We start from the raw sequence: 22,936 nt of genomic DNA on the forward strand, positions 1-22,936 counted from the left end.
AATATAAAGATTTTTCAATCAATCAAGAAAAAAAAATAGTTTATCTAAATTATTGAAATCCCAAGCCAAAAGATAAATTTTCTATAGAACAGTTTAAATTTTAAACCCGAAAATATGAATTCTTAAAACACCTTTTGAAATTTTTTAAAACCTTTGAAATGTTCTTAAAAGTTTGATATATTAAAAAAAAATGTAATTCTTAAAATCGTTTGAAATCTTTACGGATTTGTTGAAACAATTGCAAAATCTTTCCCTAAATCTCTTTTATTATATTGATAAAAATATAAAATGTCTACCAAAAGAGGTGAATTCTAAAACAAATAAAAAATAAATTTTCAACAAAATACGTAAACTTTAAAAACAAACATTTGAATTATCAACTAAAAAATATAAATTTTAAATTAAAAAAGGAAAAGTTAAATTAGTAGTACAAAAAAATTAAATTCAACAAACAACAAAGAATTTTTAAACAAATAATGTTGAACCAAAGAAATAAATGATCAAATAAGATGATGAATTTTCCAATAAAAAATATTTTTGACAAACAAAGATTTTTTAGTCAGGAGAGAAAGAAAAATTTTATCCAAATTGTTGAACTTTCTAGTGAAAAATTATATTTTCTGTAAAACATTCGAATTTACAACCAGAAAATATGAATTTTCAATAAACTAATTGCATTTTTTAACTGAATAATAGAACTTTTACCAAAAAAGATAAATTTTCGTTAAAAAAATTAAATTTTAACCGAAAAAAACAAACAATTTTTAACAAAATAGTCAAATTTTCAATTAAATAAATGAATTTTTCAACCAAAAAGACGAATTGTCAATCAATGAGATTAATTTCCTACAAATCTTTGTCTTTGAAATCTTTGTGAAATTTTTGTGAATTCGTTAAATTTTTTAATTTTTTGTAAAATCTTTGAAATTCTTGTGAAATTTTCTGAAACCTTCATGAAATCTTTGAAATCTTTGTGAAATCCTTCTTTAATGTTTTGTATTTATTTGAAATCCGTGGAATATTTGAAAGTTTTGTGAAATATTCTAAAAGTTTTGAAATTATTTAAAACCTTTAAAATGTTTTAAAATGTTTGGAATCTGTGACACTGTAAACTTTTTTGAAATCTTTGAAATTCTTGTATTCTTTTGACATCTTGATAAAATTTTTATGAAACCTTTAAAATATTTGTGAAATTTTTTATATTCATTTGAAATCATTAAAATATTTGAAACCTTTTAAAACTTTCGACAAATCTTTCAAATTTTTTAAATCTTTGTGAAATGTTCGAAATATTTTTTAAATCTTCTAAACAAATTTGAATTCGTTTAAAATCTTTTAAATGTTTTGAAATCTTTGAAATCTGGTAAACTACGCCCTTTTTGAAATCTTTAAATTTGGAAACTTTATGAAATTTTTATGAAACCTGCAAAATATTTGTGATATCCTATGAATTTATTCAAAATAATTAAAATACTTGAAATCTTTGTGAAATCTTTTACAAAATTTACGTAAAATCTTTGAAATTCGCGAAATCTTTGTGAAATATTTTTTAATATTTTCTAAATCTTAATGAAATTTTTGAAATATTTGTGTATTCATTTGAAATCATAAAAATATTTAAAATATTATGAAATATTAAAAAAAAATTAAATTGTTTAAAATCTTTTGAAATATTTATGCAATTTTTATGAAACGTTTGAAATTTTTGTGAAATCTTTAAAAGTATTTTAAAATTTTGGTAAAATCTTTGTAAAATGTTTGGAAATTTTTGTGAACAGTTTGAAATCTTTGTGAAATATTTAAAAGAAATCTGAAATGGTCGGAAATCATTGAAATCTGGTGCATGGTACCATTTTTGAAATCTTTTTTATTCATTGGAAATCATCAAAATATTTAAAATCTTTGGAAATCGTTTCAAATATTAAAATCTTATTTTGAAATACATTTTGAAATCTTTCAATTTGAAATTTTGTTGAAATCTTTTGCATTCATTTGAAATTATTAAAATATTGAAGAAAGCTTTTAGAATTTTGGTTAAATTTTTGAAATCCTCGAAATGTTTGTGAAATGTTTTAAATTATTTTGAAATTTTTATGAAATCTTTTGCATTTATTTTAAATCCTTAATATATTTGCAATATTTTAAAATTTAGGTAAAATCCTTGAAATCTTTGTGAAATGTTTAACAATATTTTGAAATCTTATGAAATCTTTCTGGAATATTTTTTATTAATTTAAAATGATTAAAATATTTGAAATATTTGTGAAATTCAATGAGATTTTCAGGTTTTTTAAGGTTTTCAAAATTTTCAAATTCGCTGGACACCCTTAGGATTTTTTTTTCAAAAATATTTAATTATTACCAGTCGGTTGAACTCTACTTTCTTCTCTAGTGGTATCTACGGCGACTTCTGCATTTGGCTGGTTTTCACTCTCTTCACTGCTTAAAATGTTATCTATTCAAAAAGAAAAATTATTATATAAACTGAAAGAATGCGGGCGTTAGTTAAAATAATTAAAATGTTTAAAAAATAAATGATTTGCCAAAAAACGAATTTTCACAATACAGTTTTTTATTAACAAAAATGATTTTTTAACCAAAAATAGAAGAAATAAATTTTTAGTGAAAACAATTTTCAACCAAAAAAAAAATAATTCTCAGCAAAATAACTTTACTTTAAACCCAAGAGATAAATTTCCTATACAAAAAAACATACTTTCAACAAAATATAAAAATTTTTAACTAAAAATATACATTTTTAAGCAAAAATGGAACAGTTGCATCTTCAGTTAAAAAATTCATTTTTAAATTAAAAAGAAAAGAATTTTCAGTCAAAGAAATTATTTTTCAATCGCAGTGCCTCGTTTTTCATTCCCAAAAAGATTAAATTTCTATCAAAAAAGGTTCAAATTAATGAAATTGAAATGAGATTGAAATCAAATTTAAAATCCCATTTATCGTCCAATAATCAATTTAATGTACATAATTCCTAAAAATAAAACCAAAGAGATACATTTTCAACAAATAAAGATCTTTCATCAGTCCGGAAAGAAAAAAATTTGATCCAAATCGTTGAACTTTAAAAATGAAAATGTTAAATATTCAGTAAAAGAGAAAATTCCAACCAAAGATATCAATTTTCAACTAAAATAATGGATTTATCAAGCAAAATACTAATTTTGAACAAATAAAGATTTTTCAATTTAGAAAGAAAAAAAAATGGATCCAAACTGTTAAACTTTTAAAGCAAAAATATGAATTTTTAACAAAAAAGTTAATTTTAAACAAAACAGTAAATTAATTTTCGATAAAAAAATAAAATTTTTCAACAAAATACATGAATTTTAAAGAAATGGTTGAATTTTTAATCAAAGGATAAAAATTGGCTACCAAATTGTTGAATTTTGAACAAGAAAATATCAATTTTCAACCAAACTGATAAATTTTCAATTAAAAGGATGAATCTGCAACTGGAATATAAATTTTCAACCAAATAGTTGAGTTTTTATCTAAGAAACAATACATTTTCAACAAAAAATAGAATGCTTAAATTTTAGTTAAAAATATAATTCTTAAAAAAACAAAATAAAGGAATGTTCAGAAAAAAAGTTCAATTTGCTGTTGACATAATTAAACTTTTAGTTTAAAAAAATTGATTTTTAGCAAAGTTTTCAACATTTTCAAGCAGAGATGAATTTTTAGTTAAAATGGTGAATTTTTAATAAATAAAAACAATTTAAACACAAGAGTTTAACTTTCAACCAAATATGCAATTTTATTTTCAACCCGAAAGATTTTGCAACTAAAATGATAAATGTTTAACTTGAAAACTTGCCTTTTTAATCAAAAAGAATAATTTTTAAACAAAATGATTAACTTGCTAAAAATATATATATTTCCCCAAAAAATCGATTTTCAACAGAATATGTGGATTTTCAATGAAATAGTTGAAATTTCAAATAAAAGACTTTCATCCAAATTTTGGAATTTTGAACAAGAAAAGATCAATTTTTAACCAAATTGATGAATTTTCTACAAAAAAGTCGAATTTTTTACAAAATACTTACATTATCAAAGAAATAGTTCAATATCTAAATCAAAAATATCAATTTTGAACCAAATAGTTGAGTTTTCATCCAAAAAAGATAGATTTTCAACCAAAAATAGAATTCTTAAATTTTCTTTTAAAAATTTAATAATTCTTAACAAAAAAAAAAAAACAGATTTTCAGGAAAATAATTAAATTTTCTAATGAAATAGTTGAAGTATTAGTTAAAAAAATTATTTTTAACAACAACAAAATTTTTGTAACCAAAATATTTCCATTTCAAATAAATATAATTATGAACCAAATAGTTGCATTCATCAATAAAATAGTTTAATTTTTAACCCAAAAAGACGAGTTTTTCACCAAATAAATGAATTTTCCACTAAAAAATATAAATTATAAAGCAAAAATATAAAGTTACATTTTCAGTTTTAAATTTATTGTTAATTGAACAAAAACCAATTTTTAACAGAATATTTGCATTCTGAACCAAAAAAATGAAATGATTACTAAAATTATGAGTCTTCAACAAACCAAAAAATTTATTTTAAACAAAAATTTTGTAATCAAACAGTTGAATTTTTGACCGAACAGATTAATTTTCTACCCAAAAAGACCATTTTTGAACAAAATACATCAATTTTCAACTAAAAAAGATAAATTTTTAAGCAAAAATAGAATATTTATCAATTTTCTGTAAAAAAATTAATTTCCGAACATATGAAATAAATTATCAACGAAATAGTTTAATTTTGAATTTAACTTTTACTAAATTTAAATTTCTATACAAGAAATATATAAATTTTCCACAAAAAATGGAATAGTTACGTTTTCAGTTCAATTGTGATTTTAAATAAAATGATGAATGTTTAAGCAAAAAATGAAAATTAATTTTTAACTAAAAACCAACCAAAAATAAAATTTTAAATGAATAGTTGTTTTTATGCCCAAAAGTTGAATTATCAACCATAAAGATTCATTTTCCACAACAACAAAAATTAATTTTGAACCGAAAACAAGAATTTTTAAAGAAGATTGGCTTTCAAAGAAAAATATAATTTTCTAAATAAAATCGATGTTTTAACAAAATATGTGGATTTTAAATGAAATAGTTAAATTTTCAATGAAAAATACCAATTTTCATCCAAACTGTTTCAATTTTCAACAAGAAAAGATTAATTTTGAACAAAAAAAGATCAAATTCAAACCATAAATGATCAGTTTTCTAAAAAAAAATAGAGAATTTTTCGCAAATTATATGAATATCTAAACAACTAGTTTATACATTTTCAGTAAAAAAAAATTAATTTCCGACCAAATAAAATAAATTTTCAACGAAATAGTTTAATTTTGAACAAAAATTTTATTAAATTTTAATTTCATTACAAGAAATATATCAATTTTAAACAAAAAATGGAATATTTAAATTTTCAGTTAAATAAACGAATTTTAAACCAAATAGTTGAATTTCCAAAGCAAAAGAATAATCTTTCATAAAAAACAAAATAATTTTTCAATAAAATACATTAATTTTTAACTAAAAACCAACAAAAAATCAAATTTTCAAATTAATAGTTGAATTTTATACCAAAAAGTTGAATTATTTACCCATCAAGATAAATTTTCTACAAAAAAAATGAATTTTGAACCAAACTATATTTTTCTTAAGAAAATCGAATAAAGAAGAGATCAATTTTCAACCAAACTGATGTATTTTCTACGAAAAATGCGAATTTTTTACAAAATACATGATCAAACAACTAGGTTAATATCAAAAGAAAAATTATCAATTTTCAAACAAATAGTTGAGTTTTCATCCAAAAAAGATAGATTTCCAACAAAAAATATAATGCTTAAATTTTCTGTTAAAAATTTAATTCTTAATCAAAAAAAAAAAACAAAGGCTTCTTATCAAAATAGTTTAATTTTATAATGGAAAAGGTTAATTTTTAGTCTAAAAAAATGATTAAGTTTTCTGTTAAAAATTTAATTCTTAACAAAAAAAGAACAACGGATTCTTATCAAAATAGTTCAATTTTATACTGAAATAATTACATTTTTAGTCTAAAAAAATGAAATTGCCGGTTTTTTAATTCAACTCCGGGTCTTTTTTTTGGTTTTTCGCTGATCAATAAAATTCCCGGTTTCATTCTGAACTAAACTTTTATTAAATTTAAATTACTTTACAAGAACTATATCAATTTTTCAAAAAAAAAAAAAAAAAAAAAAAGGGAACACTTACATTTTCAGTTAAATTAATTAATTTTAACTAAAATGATGAGTCTTGAATCAAAAATGAATTTTCAACCAAATAGTTGAATTTTCAACATTAATTTTTATCTAAAAACCAACAAAAAATCAAATTTTCAAATCAGCAATTGAATTTTATACCAAAAAGTGGAATTATCAACCAGAAAGATCATTTTCTTTAAAAAATCGATTTTTAATCAAACATGTGGATTTTCAAATACAAGAGTAGAATTTTCAATTAAAAGATAAATCTTCATCCAAATTAATTAATATAAAAAAGAACTGGATATCTCAATCAAGAATATAAATTTTCAACCAAATAGTTGAGTTTTCATTTTTGTTTAAAAAATTCAATTTTCCATTCAGAATTGTTATTCTCCTGGATAAATTCCAATTTCAACTCAAAATTGGTTAATAATTGAAAATTGAACATTTTAAAAAATTCCGTTTGAACTCAGAATTAGAATTCATTCTTTAAAAAAATTTCCTGTTCCAGCTCGGAATTAAATTAAATTAAAAAATTCCCACTTCCAAGAAAAATTATAATTCTTTTGGATAAATTTCAGTTCCAACTATAAATTTATTTAAAAAAATTGAAAATTCTCTGTTCAAATTAATCAAAGTTAAATTATTTTAATTTGGAATAGTTTAAAAATCCCTAAAATACTTCGAAATTTAATTTCAAATTCTTGAAACATCTATATGTTGTTTAACAAATTAATTATTTTTTTATTCTAACCAAATTAAAGAAATTTTCTTTATAATTTTTTTTTATATATTCTCTTAAAATTAGTTTACAACAATAAAAAACCATTTTCAATTTTCCTAGGAAATGTTTTTTATTTTTCTGAAGCCTGTCAAAATTCTTAAAAATCTTTTAAATTTTTTGTTCGAAATCTGCCAAAATCTATATGTTGTTTTAAATTATGCGGTTTAAGTAATTTTGGATTTTTTAAATCCTCTAAATATTTCTTCAAATTACTCGAATTTTTTAAAAAAATAATAGGTGTTATACATAAAAATGCAACAAATTAAATTTGGTTAAATAGAACAATTAAAATTGTAACGTTCAAATTTTAGTTTTGAATATTTCATAATGGAATATTTTAGACTAAAATTATATTTGAAATTTAATAAAAGCCTTTAATTATAAATATGATATTTTTAAAGTTATATTAAAATTAAAAATATTTTTAAATCTTAAAGTACAATTCAATTTAACAAATTATTAATTTATTTATTTTTACAGTAGTTCAACCAAAAATATTTTCCATCAAATCTTTAAATTCCAATGTACGCTTAAAAATTAAATAACTAAAATGGAAATTTTTTTAAGTGAAAGGTTTTCAAATAACTCATTCTAAAATGAGTGACATAATTGAAAAAGATAAAAATTAAACTACTGATTTAAAAAAAAAACAGTTAAAATCAAAGTTGGAAAGGTTTTTTTTCGCTAAAAATTGGTAAAATTCCCGGTTAAAAAATAAATTCACGGTCATTTGCCGCTTGTCTAAATTGACCAAAATGATAAAAATAATGAAAATTTGAATTTTTCTACCGTTAGAAGTAAATTCTCTGGATAAACTCACCCTGTGATCTATCAGCTTGTTCCCTTTCGGTATTTCCCGTTTCACCATTACTCTCGGCGTTGCTTTCTCCGTTGTTTTCGCTATTATTCTGATTATTTTCAACGTGTTGCTCCATAACGCCTTCTAAACTATCCTCGCCTCCTCCACTTAAAGCGGCTCTAGTGGCTGGGTCGTTAAGCATTCTGCTGAGAACGTCAGTCATTCTCTGCATGAGAGAAGTGTGAAGGACAGGTCTTGCCTGAGCGATTTCTAGACGCAAACACAAAAAAAAATCATGATCTCATTTAATACTCATATCTGCGAACTAGATATGATTCAAATTAATCATGGAGATGATTTTTTACATTTAATTTTAAATAAACAGGTGAATTTTTAAACAAAAATATTAATTTTTTATAAAACAGTTACTTTTCTAACGAATTGTGGAATGTTCAAACTAAAAACGAATTTTCTACAAAATAAACCAATTTGCAACACAAAAATAGGATTTCTGACAGAAAAATTAACTTTTCTATCAAATAGCTCAATTTTCAAATAAATCGTTTATCTTTTATCGAAGCAGATACACTTTCTAAACGAAAAAATTAATTTTCAGCAATATATTTCAATATTTTATACCAAAAATGGAATAATTAATTTTTCAGATAAAAACATACATTTCGAAACAAATAAAAACGATTCTTCAAAAAATAGTTAAATTTTCAAACAAATTGTGTAATTTTTAACGAAATTGGTGAATTTTCTACCAGGAAAGTTACATTTTTTACCCACAAAATATGAATTTCAAACGAAATACATATATTTTTAACAAAGTAGTTGATTTTTTAACCCAAAAATAAGAATTAAAAAATGTAATTAAAAAAATTGCTTAATTTTCTACCGAAAGAGTTGAATTTTTTAATGAAAATACAAATTTGCAATGAAATAAATGAATTTTTAACTAAATAGCTAACTTTCAAATAAACTGTTTATCTTTTAACCGAGTAGATACATTTTCTGCAACAAAAAAATGCATTTTAAGCAATATATTTCAATATTCATCCAAAAATGGAACAATTAATTTTTAGATAAAAACATACATTTTTAATAAAAAAAAAAAAAAAAACAGAATACTTAAATTTTCAGTTAAATAAACGAATTTTCAACCAGATAGTTGAATTTCCAAAGCAAAAGAATAATCTTTCATAAAAAACACAAACAATTTTTCCATAAAATACATTAATTTTTAACTAAAAACCAAAAAATAATCAAATTTTCAAATCAATAGTTGAATTTTATGCCAAAATATTGAATTATTTACCCATAAATATAAATTTTCTACAAAAAAAAATTAATTTTGAACCGAAAAGAAGAATTTTTAAAGAAGATTGACTTGCAAAGAAAAATATAATTTTCTTAAGAAAATCGATTTGGAATCAAATATGTGGATTTCCAATGAAATAGTTGAATTTTCAATTAAAAGACGAATTTTCATGTAAATTGTGAAATTTTGAATAAGAAGAGATCAATTTTCAACCAAACTAATAAATTTTCTACGAAAAATGCGAATTTTTTACAAAATACTTACATGATCAAACAACTAGTTTAATATCAACATAAAAATGATCAATTTTAAACCAAATAGTTGAGTTTTATCCAAAAAACATAGATTTCCAAAAAAAAAAAAATATAATGCTTAAATTTTCTGTTAAAATGTAATTTTTAACAAAAAAAAAACCACGGCTTCTTATCAAAATAGTTTAATTTTATACTGGAAAAGTTTGATTTTTAGTCTAAAAAAATGAGTAAATTTTCTGTTAAAAATTTAATTCTTAACAAAAAAAAGAACAACGGATTCTTATCAAAATAGTTCAATTTTATACTGGAATAATTACATTTTTAGTCTAAAAAAATTAAATTACCGGTTTTTTAATTCAACTCCGGGTCTTTTTTTCGGTTTTTCGCTGATCAATAAAATTCCCGGTTTCATTTTGAACTAAACTTTTACTAAATTTAAATTTCTTTACAAGAACTATATCAATTTTCAAACAAAAAAAAGTGAAGGACAGGTCTTGCCTGAGCGATTTCTAGACGCAAACACAAAAAAAAATCATGATCTCATTTAATACTCATATCTGCGAACTAGATATGGTTCAAATTAATCATGGAGATGATTTTTTACATTTAATTTTAAATAAACAGGTGAACCAATAAAAGCCGACTAATTTCGAAGATGAAAATAGGAATTTTCAACAAAAGAGTTGAACTTTGAACCAAGAAAAAGGGTTTTCAGTCAATAAAGAAAAAAATTCCATCCAAAATAGGTGAATTTTTAAACAAAAATATTAATTTTTAATAAAAAAGTTACTTTTCTAATAAATTGTAGAATGTTCAAACTAAAAACGAATTTTCTACAAAATAAACCAATTTGCAACACAAAAATAGGATTTCTGACAGAAAAATTAACTTTTCTATCAAATAGCTCAATTTTCAAATAAATCGTTTATCTTTTATCCAAGCAGATACATTTTCTACACGAAAAAATTAATTTTCAGCAATATATTTCAATATTTTATACCAAAAATGGAATAATTAATTTTTCAGATAAAAACATACATTTCTAAACAAATAAAAACGATTCTTCAAAAAATAGTTAAATTTTTAAACAAATTGTGTAATTTTTAACGAAATAGGTGAATTTTCTACCAGGAAAATTACATTTTTTACCCCCAAAAAATGAATTTCAAACGAAATACATACATTTTTAACAAAGTAGTTGATTTTTTAACCCCAAAATAAGAATTAAAAAAAATTGATTAATTTTCTTCCGAAAGAGTTGAATTTTTAAATGAAAATACAAATTTTCAACGAAATAAATGAATTTTTAAGTAAATAGCTAAATTTTCAAATAAACTGTTTATCTTTTACCCAAGTAGATACATTTTGTACAAAAGAAAATACATTTTACGCAATATATTTCAATATTCATACAAAAATGGAACAATTAATTTTTAGATAAAAACATACACCTTTAATCAAAAACGATTCTTTTTAAATAGTTAAATTTTTAAATAAATTGTTTAATTTTTATCCAAATAGTTGAGTGTTCTACCAGGACAGTTACATTTTTTACAAAAAATATGAATTTTTTACCAAATATTTTCGAACCGAAAATATAATTTTTACCCAATACTGGAATTCTCAATCAAAAAAGTTGAATTTTTAACCAAAATAGGAATTTTCAACGAAATACATGAGTTTTCAACAAAATAGTTGATTTTCAGTCCCGAAAATATTAATTTTTGACCAAAAATAACTTTTTTCACTAAACAGTTTAAATTTTCATATAAACTGTTTAATTTTTGACCGAATTTTTTAATTTTCTACCAAATCGTAGAATTTTCAAACCAAAAAGAGGAATTTTCTACAAAAAATTGAATTTTCAACCCCGAACAATGATTTCTTTACAGAAAAATTAAAATAAAATTTATCAGCAACATATTTCAATACTATACCAAAATTGGAATAATTAATTTTTTAGATAAAAACATAAATTTTTGACCCAACAAATACAATTTTAAATAAATAGTTAAATTTTTAAACAAATTGTTTCATTTTGAACGAAATAGTTGAGTTTTCTACCAGGACAGCTACATTCTTCACCAAAAATATGAATTATGACGAAATACATGGATCTTCAAAAAGTAGTTGATTTCTAAACCCATAAATATCAATTTAAAAAAAGACCATTTTTTATTATATAGAATTTTTTTCTGCAAAATTGTGGAATGCTTAAGTCAAAAAGACGATTTTTCTACGTAAAAAACTCAATTTTCAACCGAAAAATATTATTTTTTAACAAAATAATCATTTTTTAACCAAATATTTCAATTTTCAAATAAGTTGTTTAATTTTTTTTACCGAAACGTTGAGCTTTTTAGCGAAACAGTTGAATTTTTAGCCCAAAATATGAGTTTTCAACAAAATACATGCACTTTTAACTAAATAGTTGATTTTTAGACAGGAAAATATAAATTTTTAACAAAAAAGGACTTTTTTTGCCAAGCATTTAAATTTTCAAATAAACTGTTTAATTTTTAACCAAATAGTTTAATTTTTAAACCAAAATATGAATTAAATTGTTTATCTTTTAACCAAATAGATAAATTTTCTACAAAAAAAATTTATTTTTAGAAATCTATTTCAATGTTCTACCAAAAATGGAATAATAAATTTTTCAGATAAAAACATAGATTTTTAATCAAACAAAAACGATTCTTCAGAAAATAGTTCAATTTTCAAACAAATTGTTTATTTTTTATCGATATAAGAGATTTTTCTACTAGGACAGTTACAATTTTTACCAAAAATATGAATTTTTAACAAAATACATCAATTTTCAACAAAGTAGTTGATTTTTAAACCCAAAATGATAATGAAAAAAAGTAAATTTTCAACAAAAATTGCTCAAATTTCTACCAAAATAGTTGAATTTTTAGCTGAAAATACGAATTTTCAACGAAACACATGAATTTTTAACTAAATATTTTAATTTTCAACCCGAAAATATAATTTACAATCAAATAGTTAAATTTTCAAATAAAATAGTTGAATTTTTAACAAAAAAATTAATTTTATACTAAATCGTGGAATATTGAAGCCAAAAAGACGAATTTTCTACAAACGAATTGAATTTTTAACCAGAAAATATGATTTTTTTGACAGAAAAATTAATTTTCTATTAAATAGCTAAATTTTTTATCTTTTAACCAAGTACATATATTTTCTACAAAAAAATTACATTTCAAGCAATATATTTTAATATTCAACCAAAAATGGAACAATGAATTTTTAGATAAAAACATTTTTAATCAAACAAAAACGATTCTTCAAAAAATAGTTAAATTTGTAAACAAATTGTTTAATTGTTAACGAAACAGGTTAGTTTTCTACCAGGACAATTACATTTTTTACCAAAAATATGAATTTTGAAATACATGAATTTTCAACAAAGTAAATTTTTTACCAAATATTAAAATTGAAAAAAATGCTTAATTTTCTATCAAAGTAAATAAATTTTTAGCTGAAAAATGCGAATTTACAACGAAATATATGCATTTCTAACTAAATAGTTTAATTTTCAACCCGAAAATATAATTTACAACTAAATAGTTGAATTCTCAATCAAAATAGTTGAATTTTTAAACTAAAATATTAATTTTCAACGAATCACATAAGTTTTCAACAAAATAGTTGATTTTTCAACCCAAAAATATGAATTTTCAACAAAAACTGTTTAATTTTTAACCAGATAGTTTTGATTTTTAATAAAAAACAGTTTATTTTCTACCAAATCGTGGAATATTCAAACCAAAACAAAGGTTCTACAAACAATTTTAATTTTCAACCCGAAAGTATAATTCTTTAAAAGAAAAATTAGTTTTCTATCAAATAGCTAAATTTTCAAATAATTTGTTCATATTTTAACCAATTAGATACATTTTCTACAAAAAAAAATTAATTTTCCGTAATATATTTCAATATTCTACCAAAACTGGAATAATGAATTTTTCAGATAAAAAAATACATCTTTAATGAAACAAAAACGATTTTTCAAAAAAATAATTAATTTTTCAAATAAATTATTTAATTTTCTACCAAAATAGTTGAATTTTCAACTAAAAATACAAATTTCCTACGAAAATAATTCAATTTTCAACCCAAAAATAGGACTTTTTAACCAACTATTTTAATTTTCAAAGAAGTTTATTAATTTTTTACTAAACAGTTGAGTTTTTTACAAAAAAAGTTGTACTTTTAGCTCAAAATATGAATTTTCAACGATTGCATTTCAACTAAATAGTTTGATGTTCACCCCGAAAATATGATTTCGAACCAAATAGTTGAATTCTCAATCACAATAGTTGCATTTTTAAACCCAAAATATGAATTTTCAACAACAAAGGACTTTTTTTATCAAATATCTACATTTTCAATAAACTGTTTAATTTTTAATCAAATAGTGTAATTTTCTGCCAAAATAGTTAAATTTTTAACCAAAAATATGAATTTTTAAAAAAAAATTTAATTGTCTACGAAATCGTGGATTGTTTAAGCTAAAAAGACGATTTTTCAACAAATAGTTACATTTTCATAAAATTTGTTTAATTTTTATCTAAATACTTGAGATTTCTACCAGAAAATTATATTTTTTACCAAAAACATGAATTTTAGAAGAAATACATGAATTTTCAACAAAGTAAAATTTGTACCACATATTAACATTTTCAAAAAAATTGCATAATTTTCTACCAAAATAGTTGCATTTTTAGCAGAAAATACGAATATGCAACGAAATACATAAATTTTTAACTAAATAGTTTAATTTTTAACCCGAAAATATAATTTTTAGCCAAATAGTTGAATTTTTAATAAAAAAGTTAATTTTCTACCAAATCGTAGAATGTTTAAGCTGAAAACGAATTTTCTGAAAAATAAATCAACTTTTAATCCGAAAATAATAATAATATAAATAATTTTCTATCAAGAAGCCAAATTTTCAAATAAATTTTTTATCTTTTAACCAAGTAGATACATTTTCAACAAAAAAAAATATGAATTTTCAGCAAAAAAAAAACTTTTTTTACCTAATATTTAAATTTTCAAATAAACTGTTTAATTTTTAAACAAATAGTTTCATTTGATACTCAACTAGTTTCATTTTTAACCAAAAATATGAATTTTTAACCCAAAATATGATTTTTCAATAAAAAATAAATTTTTTACCAAACATTTCAAATTTCAAACTTTTAAGCAAAAATATGAATTTTTAACAAAAACATTAATTTATTATTGCGCAGTTTAATTGTTTATTTTTAACCCGAAATATGAATCTTCAATCAAACAGTCAAATTTTCAAGGAAAAATATTCATTTTTTTACCAAGAAAAAAAAATGAATTTTCAGGATTAGAGTTCAATTTTATACCAAAATAGTGGAATTTTCAATCCAAAATTATGATTTTTTTAACAAAAAAGTAATTTTTTAAACAAAACATTTGAGTTTTTTACCAAGTCAGTTGAATTTTTAAGTACAAATATGAGTTTTTAACGAAATAGTTGAATTTTCAAACGAAAATATAATTTTTAACTAAATAGTTGCATTCTAAATAGAAATATTTGAATTTATACCCGGGAATATTAATTTTCAAACCGATAGTTATATTTTCAAGGAAAAATATTCATTTTCTATCAAGAAAGAAATTAATTTTCAGCATTAGAGTTTAATTTGATACCAAAATAGTTGAATTTTTAACCAAAAATATGACTTTTCAATCCGAAATTATGATTTTTTTCACAACAAAGTAATTTTTTAACCAAATAGTTGAGTTTTCTAAGAAGCCAGTAGCATTTTTAAACGAAAATATGAATTTTTAACTAAATAATTGAACTTTTAACACGAAAATATCATTCTTAACCAAATAGTTGAATTATAAATTCAATTAGTTGAATTTTTAACATGAAATATGAATTTTCAATCAAGAAAAAAAATGAATTTTCAGCATTAAGAGTTCAATTTGGTACCAAATTTTTGAATTTTTACCCGAAAATATGCATTTTCAACCAAAAATATGAATTTTCAAAAAGAAAATGATGATTTTTTAAACAAAAAAGTAATTTTTTCACAAAAAAAGAATTTAACAAAAAAAGAATTTTTTAAGAAAAAGAAAAAGATTTTTTTTTTAACAAAAAAATGAGTATTCTAACAAGCCAGTTGCATTTTTAAGCGAAAATATGAATTTTTAACTAAATAATTGAATTTTTAACACGAAAATATCATTTTTAACCAAATAGTTGAATTCTTAATTCAAATAGTTGAATTTTTAACACGAAATATGAATTTTCAATCACGAAAAAAAATGAATTTTCAGCATTAGAGTTCAATTGGATACCAAAATAGTTGAATTTTTAACCAAAAATATGACTTTTCAATCCGAAATTATGATTTTTTTAACAACAAAGTAATTTTTTAACCAAATAGTTGAGTTTTCTACCAGGTCAGTTGCATTTTTAATCGAAAATATAAATTTTTAACTTAATAGTTTAATTTTCAACACGAAAATATAACTTTTAACTAAATCGTTAAATTCTAAATTAAAATAGTTTAATTTTTACCCGAAAATATGAATTTTTAATCAAAAATATGAATTTTCAATCCGAAATTATGATTTTTTTAACAAGAAAGTAAACTTTTGATCAAATAGTTGAGTTTTCTACCAGGTTAGTTCAATTTTTAAGCGAAAATATCAATTTTTAACTAAATACTTTAATTTTAAACGCGAAAATGTAATTTTTAGGTAAATAGTTAAATTCTAAATTGAAATAGTTGAATTTTTAACACGAATTTTTAACAAAAAATTAAATTTTCACCCCAAAAATATGACTTTTTGACAAAACAATTTATTTTCTATCAAATAGCTAAACTTTCATATTAATTGTTCATCTTTTAACCAAGCAGATAGATTTCCTACAAAAAATGAATTTTCAGCAGTATATTTCAATATTCTACCAAAACTAGAATAATGAAATTTTCAGATAAAAACATACATTTTTAACCAAAGAAAAATTACTTTTCAACAAAATAGTTGATTTTTCAAATAAACTGTTTAATTTTGTACTCATAAGAGTTGAATTTTTAACAAAAACTACGAATTTCCTGCAAAAAATTGAATTTTCAACCCAAAAATATGATTTTTTTAACCAAATATTTTAATTTTCAAAGAAGTTGTTTAATTTCTTTTTAACAAAAGAGTTTAACTTTTAAACAAGTAATTTTATTTTCAACTTAAAAGATAAATTCTCAACTAAAAATTTTTAAACAAGAAGATTAACTAAATATAATTTTCTACAAACAAATTGATTTTTAACCAAATATGTGGATTTTCAATCAAATAGTTAAATTTTCAATAGAAAGGATCAATTTTCAACCAAAGTGATGAATTTTCTACAAAAAGGCGAATTTTTCACAAACTACATAAATTTTAAACAAATAGTTTAATTTATAAATAAAAAATATAAATTTTCAACCAAACAGTTGAGTTTTTTTACCAAAAAAGTTTAATTTTTAGCCGAAAATATAAATTTTTAACGAAACACATCAAATATTAACTAAATAATTTAATTTAATTCTCAATTAAAATAGTTTTCAATCAAATTTCTTCAAGACTGGAGAAAAAAGAGGAATAATTTTTAAAAAAAGAGGCGGGCGGGAATAGGTTTAAAGCGTGAATTAAATTAATTTACCTGTTCCACTGCGTCGGCCTCCTTCGCGTTCTGGACGGGCATCAGGTCCCGTATCGGACCAATCGCCTCGCAGTCTTAAACGCCGAACTGGTTGTGGAGATCGCAAAGGGTGTTTTTTCCCCTTTCCTTTTCCGAGTGAAGCATTTTTCTTTAACTGTATACTTCCCTGATCCTGCGTAAAAAATTGTAAAAAAAATTGGCTTTAGAAAAATAATTTATTTTTTACTGCAAGTAAGATTATTTTCAAACAAATTTCAAATTTCCGGTCATTTCCCGCTTTTTCCCGACCACCTGAAAGTAACACATTCATATTTGTCTCTAAACGCAAACAGTTAGTTGTAAAAATTTATTTTCAACCAAAAATAACTGAATAATAATTGAATTTTCAATGAAACAAATAATTCATTTTTATTAAAAAAGATAATTTTTTAACCAAAACTTAAATAATTTAAAATAACTTTAAAAATTAATGTTTAACAGAACAGATGCATTTTCAACCAAAATTGTAAATCTGTAATAGTCGAATTTTCAACTTAAATTATTTATCTTTAATTGCACTAGTTGATTTTTTGACCAACTAGATGAATTTTCAACCAAAAAGATTAATTTCTAAATAAAGGATGAATTTTCCACTAAAAAAATATAAATTTTCAACCAAAAATTGAATAATTAAATTTTTAGTCAAAAAATAAATGTTCAATCAGAGAGATGAGTTTTTAACTAAAATTATGGAATATTCAACTGGAATAATAGATAAATTTTCAGTTCAAATAAATAATTATTTTCAACCAAAAAAGAAACAAATTTTCAATAAAACAATTAAATTTTCAGCAAAAAATTAATCTTCATTCAAAGAAGAAAGAAGTTTTTAGTAAAATAGCTCCTCTTTTTAACAAAAGAGTTTAACTTTTAAACAAGTAATTTTATTTTCAGCTTAAAAGATAAATTCTCAATTAAAAATTTTTAAACAAGAAGATTAACTAAAGATAATTTTCTACAAACAAATTGATTTTTAACCAAATATGTGGATTTTCAATCAAATAGTTAAATTTTCAATAGAAAGGATATATAAATTTTCAACCCAATAGTTGAGTTTTATCTCAAAAAGATACATTTTCAACCAAAAATAGAATGCTCAATTTTTTTGTTAAAAATGAGATAATTCTGAACAAAACAAAACAAAGAACGGATTTTCACGAACATAATTAAATTTTCTACTGAAATAGTTAAATTATTAGTTGTAAAATTTAATTTTATTTAAAAAAAAAAAAAATTCAACCAAATACTTCAATTTTCAAATAAGCTGTTTAATGTTTAATGAAAAACAAAAATTTTCAAAGAAACCACACAAAGGTGAGTGTTTCACAAAATAACTTTTTAAATAAAAAAGATAAATTATAAAGCAAAAATAGAAAGTTACATTTGCAGTTAACAAATTTATTTTTTATTGAACAAAAAAAAACAAATTTTAAAAAGAATATTTAAATTTTTAACCATAGGAATGAATTGGTTACTAAAATAATAAGTCTGCAAAAAGGTATTTCAAACAAAAACAAAATAAATAAATTTCTAAATAAGAAAAAAGATTAATTTTTAACCAAAAACAGAATATTGATAAATTTTCAGTAATTTCAACGAAATAGATTAATTTTGAAGTAAACTTTTACTAAATTAAAATTTTTATATAAGAAATACATCAATTTCCCACAAAAAATGGAACAGTTAAATTTTCAGTTAAAAAATGAATTTTAACTAAAATGATGAATCTTCAGCAAAAAATTAATTTTCAAACAAATAGTCTAATTTCCAACGCAAAATAATAATTTTTCAGAAAAAAACAAACAATAAAAATAAAAATTTTCAACCAAATAGTTGAGTTTTTATCTAAAAAAGATAAATTTTCAACTAAAAAGAGAATGCTTAAATTTTCTGTAAAAAATTTAATAATTTTTAACAAAAACAAAAAAAAAACAATGTATTAAAAAAAAGTTTGTAATCAAATAGTTGAGTTTTTAACCGAAAAGATTAATTTTTTCTACGCAAAAAGACCATTTTTGAACAAAATACATAAATTTTCAACTAAAAAAGATGAATTTTTAACCAAAAATATAATATTTATCAATTTTCAGTAAAAAAATTAATTTCCGAACACATAATAAATTTTCAACGAAAAAGTTTAATTTCAAATTAAAATTTTACTAAATTTAAATTTCTATACAAGAAATATATAAATTTTCCACAAAAAATTGAATAGTTACATTTTCAGTTCAGTAAATTAATTTTAACTAAAATGTTAAGTCTTTAACCAAAAAATGAATTTTTAACCAAATAGTTAAATTTCCAACGCAAAAGAATAATATTTTATTTAAAAAACATACAATTTTTCAATAAAATAAATTAATTTTTAACTAAAAACCAACAAAAAAATAAAATTTTTAAATGAATCGTTGATTTTCATGCCAAAAAATTGAATTATCAACCATAAAGATTAATTGTCTGCAACAAGACAAAATTAATTTTGAACCGAAAACAAGAATTTTTAAATAAGATTGACTTTCAAAGAACAATATAATTTTCTAAAGAAAATCGATGTTTCAACAAAATATGTGGATTTTAAATGAAATAGTTAAATTTTAATGAAAAAATATCAGTTTTTATCCAAATTGTTGAATTTTCAATAAGAAAAGATTAATTTTCAACAAGAAAAGATTAATTTTCAACAAGAAAAGATCAATTTTCAACAAAAATGATGAATTTCCGACTGAATAGTCGAATTTTATGCCAAAAAGATGAATTTCAAACCATAAAAGATCAATTTTCTAAAAAAAAAATAGTGAATTTTTCGCAACTTATATGAATATCCAAACAACTAGTTTCATTTCTAAATAAAAAAATATCAATTACCATATAGTTGAGTTTTTGCCTAAAAAGATACATTTTCAACCAAAATAGAATGCTTAATTTTTCTGTTAAAAATTTAATAATTCTTAACAAAAAAAAACCAAGAACGGATGCTCAGGCAAATATTTAAATTTTCTACAGAAATAGTTAAATTATTAGTTGAAAAAATTCTTTTTAACCAAATATTTCAATTTTTAAATAAGGTTTTTTTAATTTTTGACCAAATAGTTGAATTTTCTACCCAGACAGATGAATTTTTAATCGAGAATATGAATTTTCAACTAAATTAAAATTTTCAACCCAAAAAAACGAGTTTTTTACCAAATAAATGTATTTTCAACTAAAAAATATAAATTATAAAGCAAAAATAGAAAGTTACATTTGCAGTTAACAAATTTATTTTTAATTCAACAAAAACAAATTTTTTTAACAGAATATTTACATTTTTAACCAAATAAATTAATTGCTTACTAAAATTATGAGTCTTCTACCAAAAAAATGCATTAAAAAAAAGTTTGTAAGCAAATAGTTGAATTTTTAACCGAAAAGATTAATTTTTTCTACCCAAAAAGATAATTTTTAAACAAAATACATAAAGTTTCAACTAAAAAAATGAATTTTTAACCAAAAATAGAATATTTGATCAATTTTCAGTAAAAAAAATTAATTTCCAAACATATAAAATAAACTTCCAACGAAATAGTCTAATTTTGAATTAAAATTTCACTAAATTTAAATTTCTATACAAGAAATATATAAATATTCCACAAAAATTTCAAATTAAATCTTCAGTTAAATTAATTAATTTTAACGAAAATTATGAATCTTCAACCAAAAAAAATGTATTGTTAACTAAATAGCTAAATTTCCAACTCAAAAGAATAATCTTTTATTTAAAAAAACAAACAATTTTTCAATAAAATACATTAATTTTTAGCTGAAAACCAAGAAAAAATCAAATTTTCAAATGAATAGTTGATTTTTATACCAAAAAGTTGAATTATTTATCCATAAAGATTAAATTTCTGCAAAACAAAAAATGAATTTTGAACCGAAAAGACCAACTTTCAACCAAACTGATAAATTTTCTTAAAAAAAGGCAAATTTTTCGCAAATTACATATATTTTAAAACATCTAGTTTAATTTCGAAGTGAAAAATATAAATTTTCAACCAAATAGTTGAGTTTTGTTCCAAAAAGATAGATTTTCAACAAAAAATAGAATGCTTAAATTTTCTGTTAAGAATTTAATTCTTAATAAAACAAAAACAAAAATGAATTTTCAGTGAAAATAGTTAAATGTTCTACTCGAATAATTAAATTTTTAGTTACAAAAAATTGATTTTTAACAAAGTAGTTGAACTTTCAACCCAAAAGAATTATTTTCCACCGAAAAATAAAATTTTTCAATAAAATATATTAATTTTTTACTAAAAACTTGAAAACCAAAAAATAAAATGATAAATCGTCAAACAAAACAAAATTAATTTGTAACCAAAAATTTAAATTTTTAGCTCAAAAGAATAATTTTTAATAAAAAAAGACAATTTTCCAAAATTATTTAAATAATAACAACTTGATTTTTCCTGCGATCATAAATTTTAATCAAAACAGTTGAACCTTCGACTAATGAGATTACTTTCCTATTAAAAAAATGGCAAATTTTTAACAACAGTAAACAATTAAATTTTCATCTAAAACGGATAAATTTTCAACTTAAAATAAAAAAGTTAAAGTTCCAGTAAAAAATTAATTTTCAACCAACCAAATAAAATTTTCCTAAAATCAGAAATAAATTCTCGGTAATTTCTCGATCAAGTCTTCATTCTGATAATTAAAAATAAAATTGAAGCAAGTACCTTTACGCTGAATAAGTAAAGATGGTCGCTGCTGTAACTAACGAGAACATCTTGACCATCAGGACTGTAGCTTAAGGATGTTATTCTATAAGAGTTTCCCTCAAATTCAGGTACCGTAAAACTACATAAAGGTCTCGATGTGGTTCCATTATCTACCCAACCTGTAGAACAATTATATTTATGCAATTGAATTCTCTGTGAAATTATAATATCCAACAAAAAATGCAATAAAAAAATAAATAAAAAAAAAAAAAATTAATTAATAATAAAAATACTTGTATTTTTAAATACAAAATATAAATGTAATTTTATACATAAAACTATTTTATACTAGTATGAGAATGAGAATAATAATTGAATTATTTAAAGACAAATTTTTTCATTCGAGAACATTTACAAATTTACACAAATATATTTTCAAATTAAAAATCCAACTATTTTAAAGAAAAATCGTCTTATTTTTCAAAATTTATTTATGTTTTAATTCAACTGTTTTTTATTGAAATTTGATCGGCTCAAGCTTCTTCTATTTGATTGAAAATTTGTCTATTATTTATGGTTAAAAACTGATCTCTATATTTTAAAAAATTACGTGATTTGTGGAAAAGTTGTTCTTTTTTGTTTTAATTTAAAATATTTTTTGGTTGAAATATCAACTATTATATTTTACGTTTTTTGTTAAAGATTCATTTACTTGCTTTAAAATAAACTATTATTAAAAAAATCCGTTTATTTCATTAAAAATTAATTAACTAAAAACATAAATTTTTGGTTAAGAATTAACCTCTTTAAGTTTGAAAATTTAAAACACATTTTCGATTAAAACTGTAACTAATTTTTTTTTTTAATTCGTTTTTCTTTTCTTGAAAATAGATCCTTTTAATTGAAAATTCAATTTTTTTTAAATTCAAATTTTTATTATAACTTCTTTAACTATTTTTGAATACATCTGCGAAGTTTCAGATTGATTGACCGTCTATTTACAGAGAAATAATTAATTAAAGTTTCA

The 22,936-nt window shown here is 21.0% G+C and overlaps 1 protein-coding gene across 2 annotated transcripts in view; it reads right to left on the reverse strand.

The window, feature by feature from the left end:
• Window positions 1-22,936, reverse strand: part of LOC117177939 (DDB1- and CUL4-associated factor 6-like) — an 87,046-nt gene that overhangs the window by 33,269 nt on the left and 30,841 nt on the right. For both annotated transcript variants that reach the window (XM_033369063.1, XM_033369064.1), the window contains exons 6-9: window positions 21,928-22,088; window positions 17,168-17,339; window positions 7,888-8,136; window positions 2,363-2,455 (exon numbers count right to left, since the gene is read on the reverse strand). In XM_033369063.1, coding sequence (XP_033224954.1) covers window positions 2,363-2,455; window positions 7,888-8,136; window positions 17,168-17,339; window positions 21,928-22,088 — 675 coding nt within the window. The remainder of the gene's footprint in view (window positions 1-2,362; window positions 2,456-7,887; window positions 8,137-17,167; window positions 17,340-21,927; window positions 22,089-22,936) is intronic.

This window comes from Belonocnema kinseyi, chromosome 8, assembly GCF_010883055.1.
Source record: "Belonocnema kinseyi isolate 2016_QV_RU_SX_M_011 chromosome 8, B_treatae_v1, whole genome shotgun sequence".
Classification (NCBI taxonomy): domain Eukaryota; kingdom Metazoa; phylum Arthropoda; class Insecta; order Hymenoptera; family Cynipidae; genus Belonocnema; species Belonocnema kinseyi.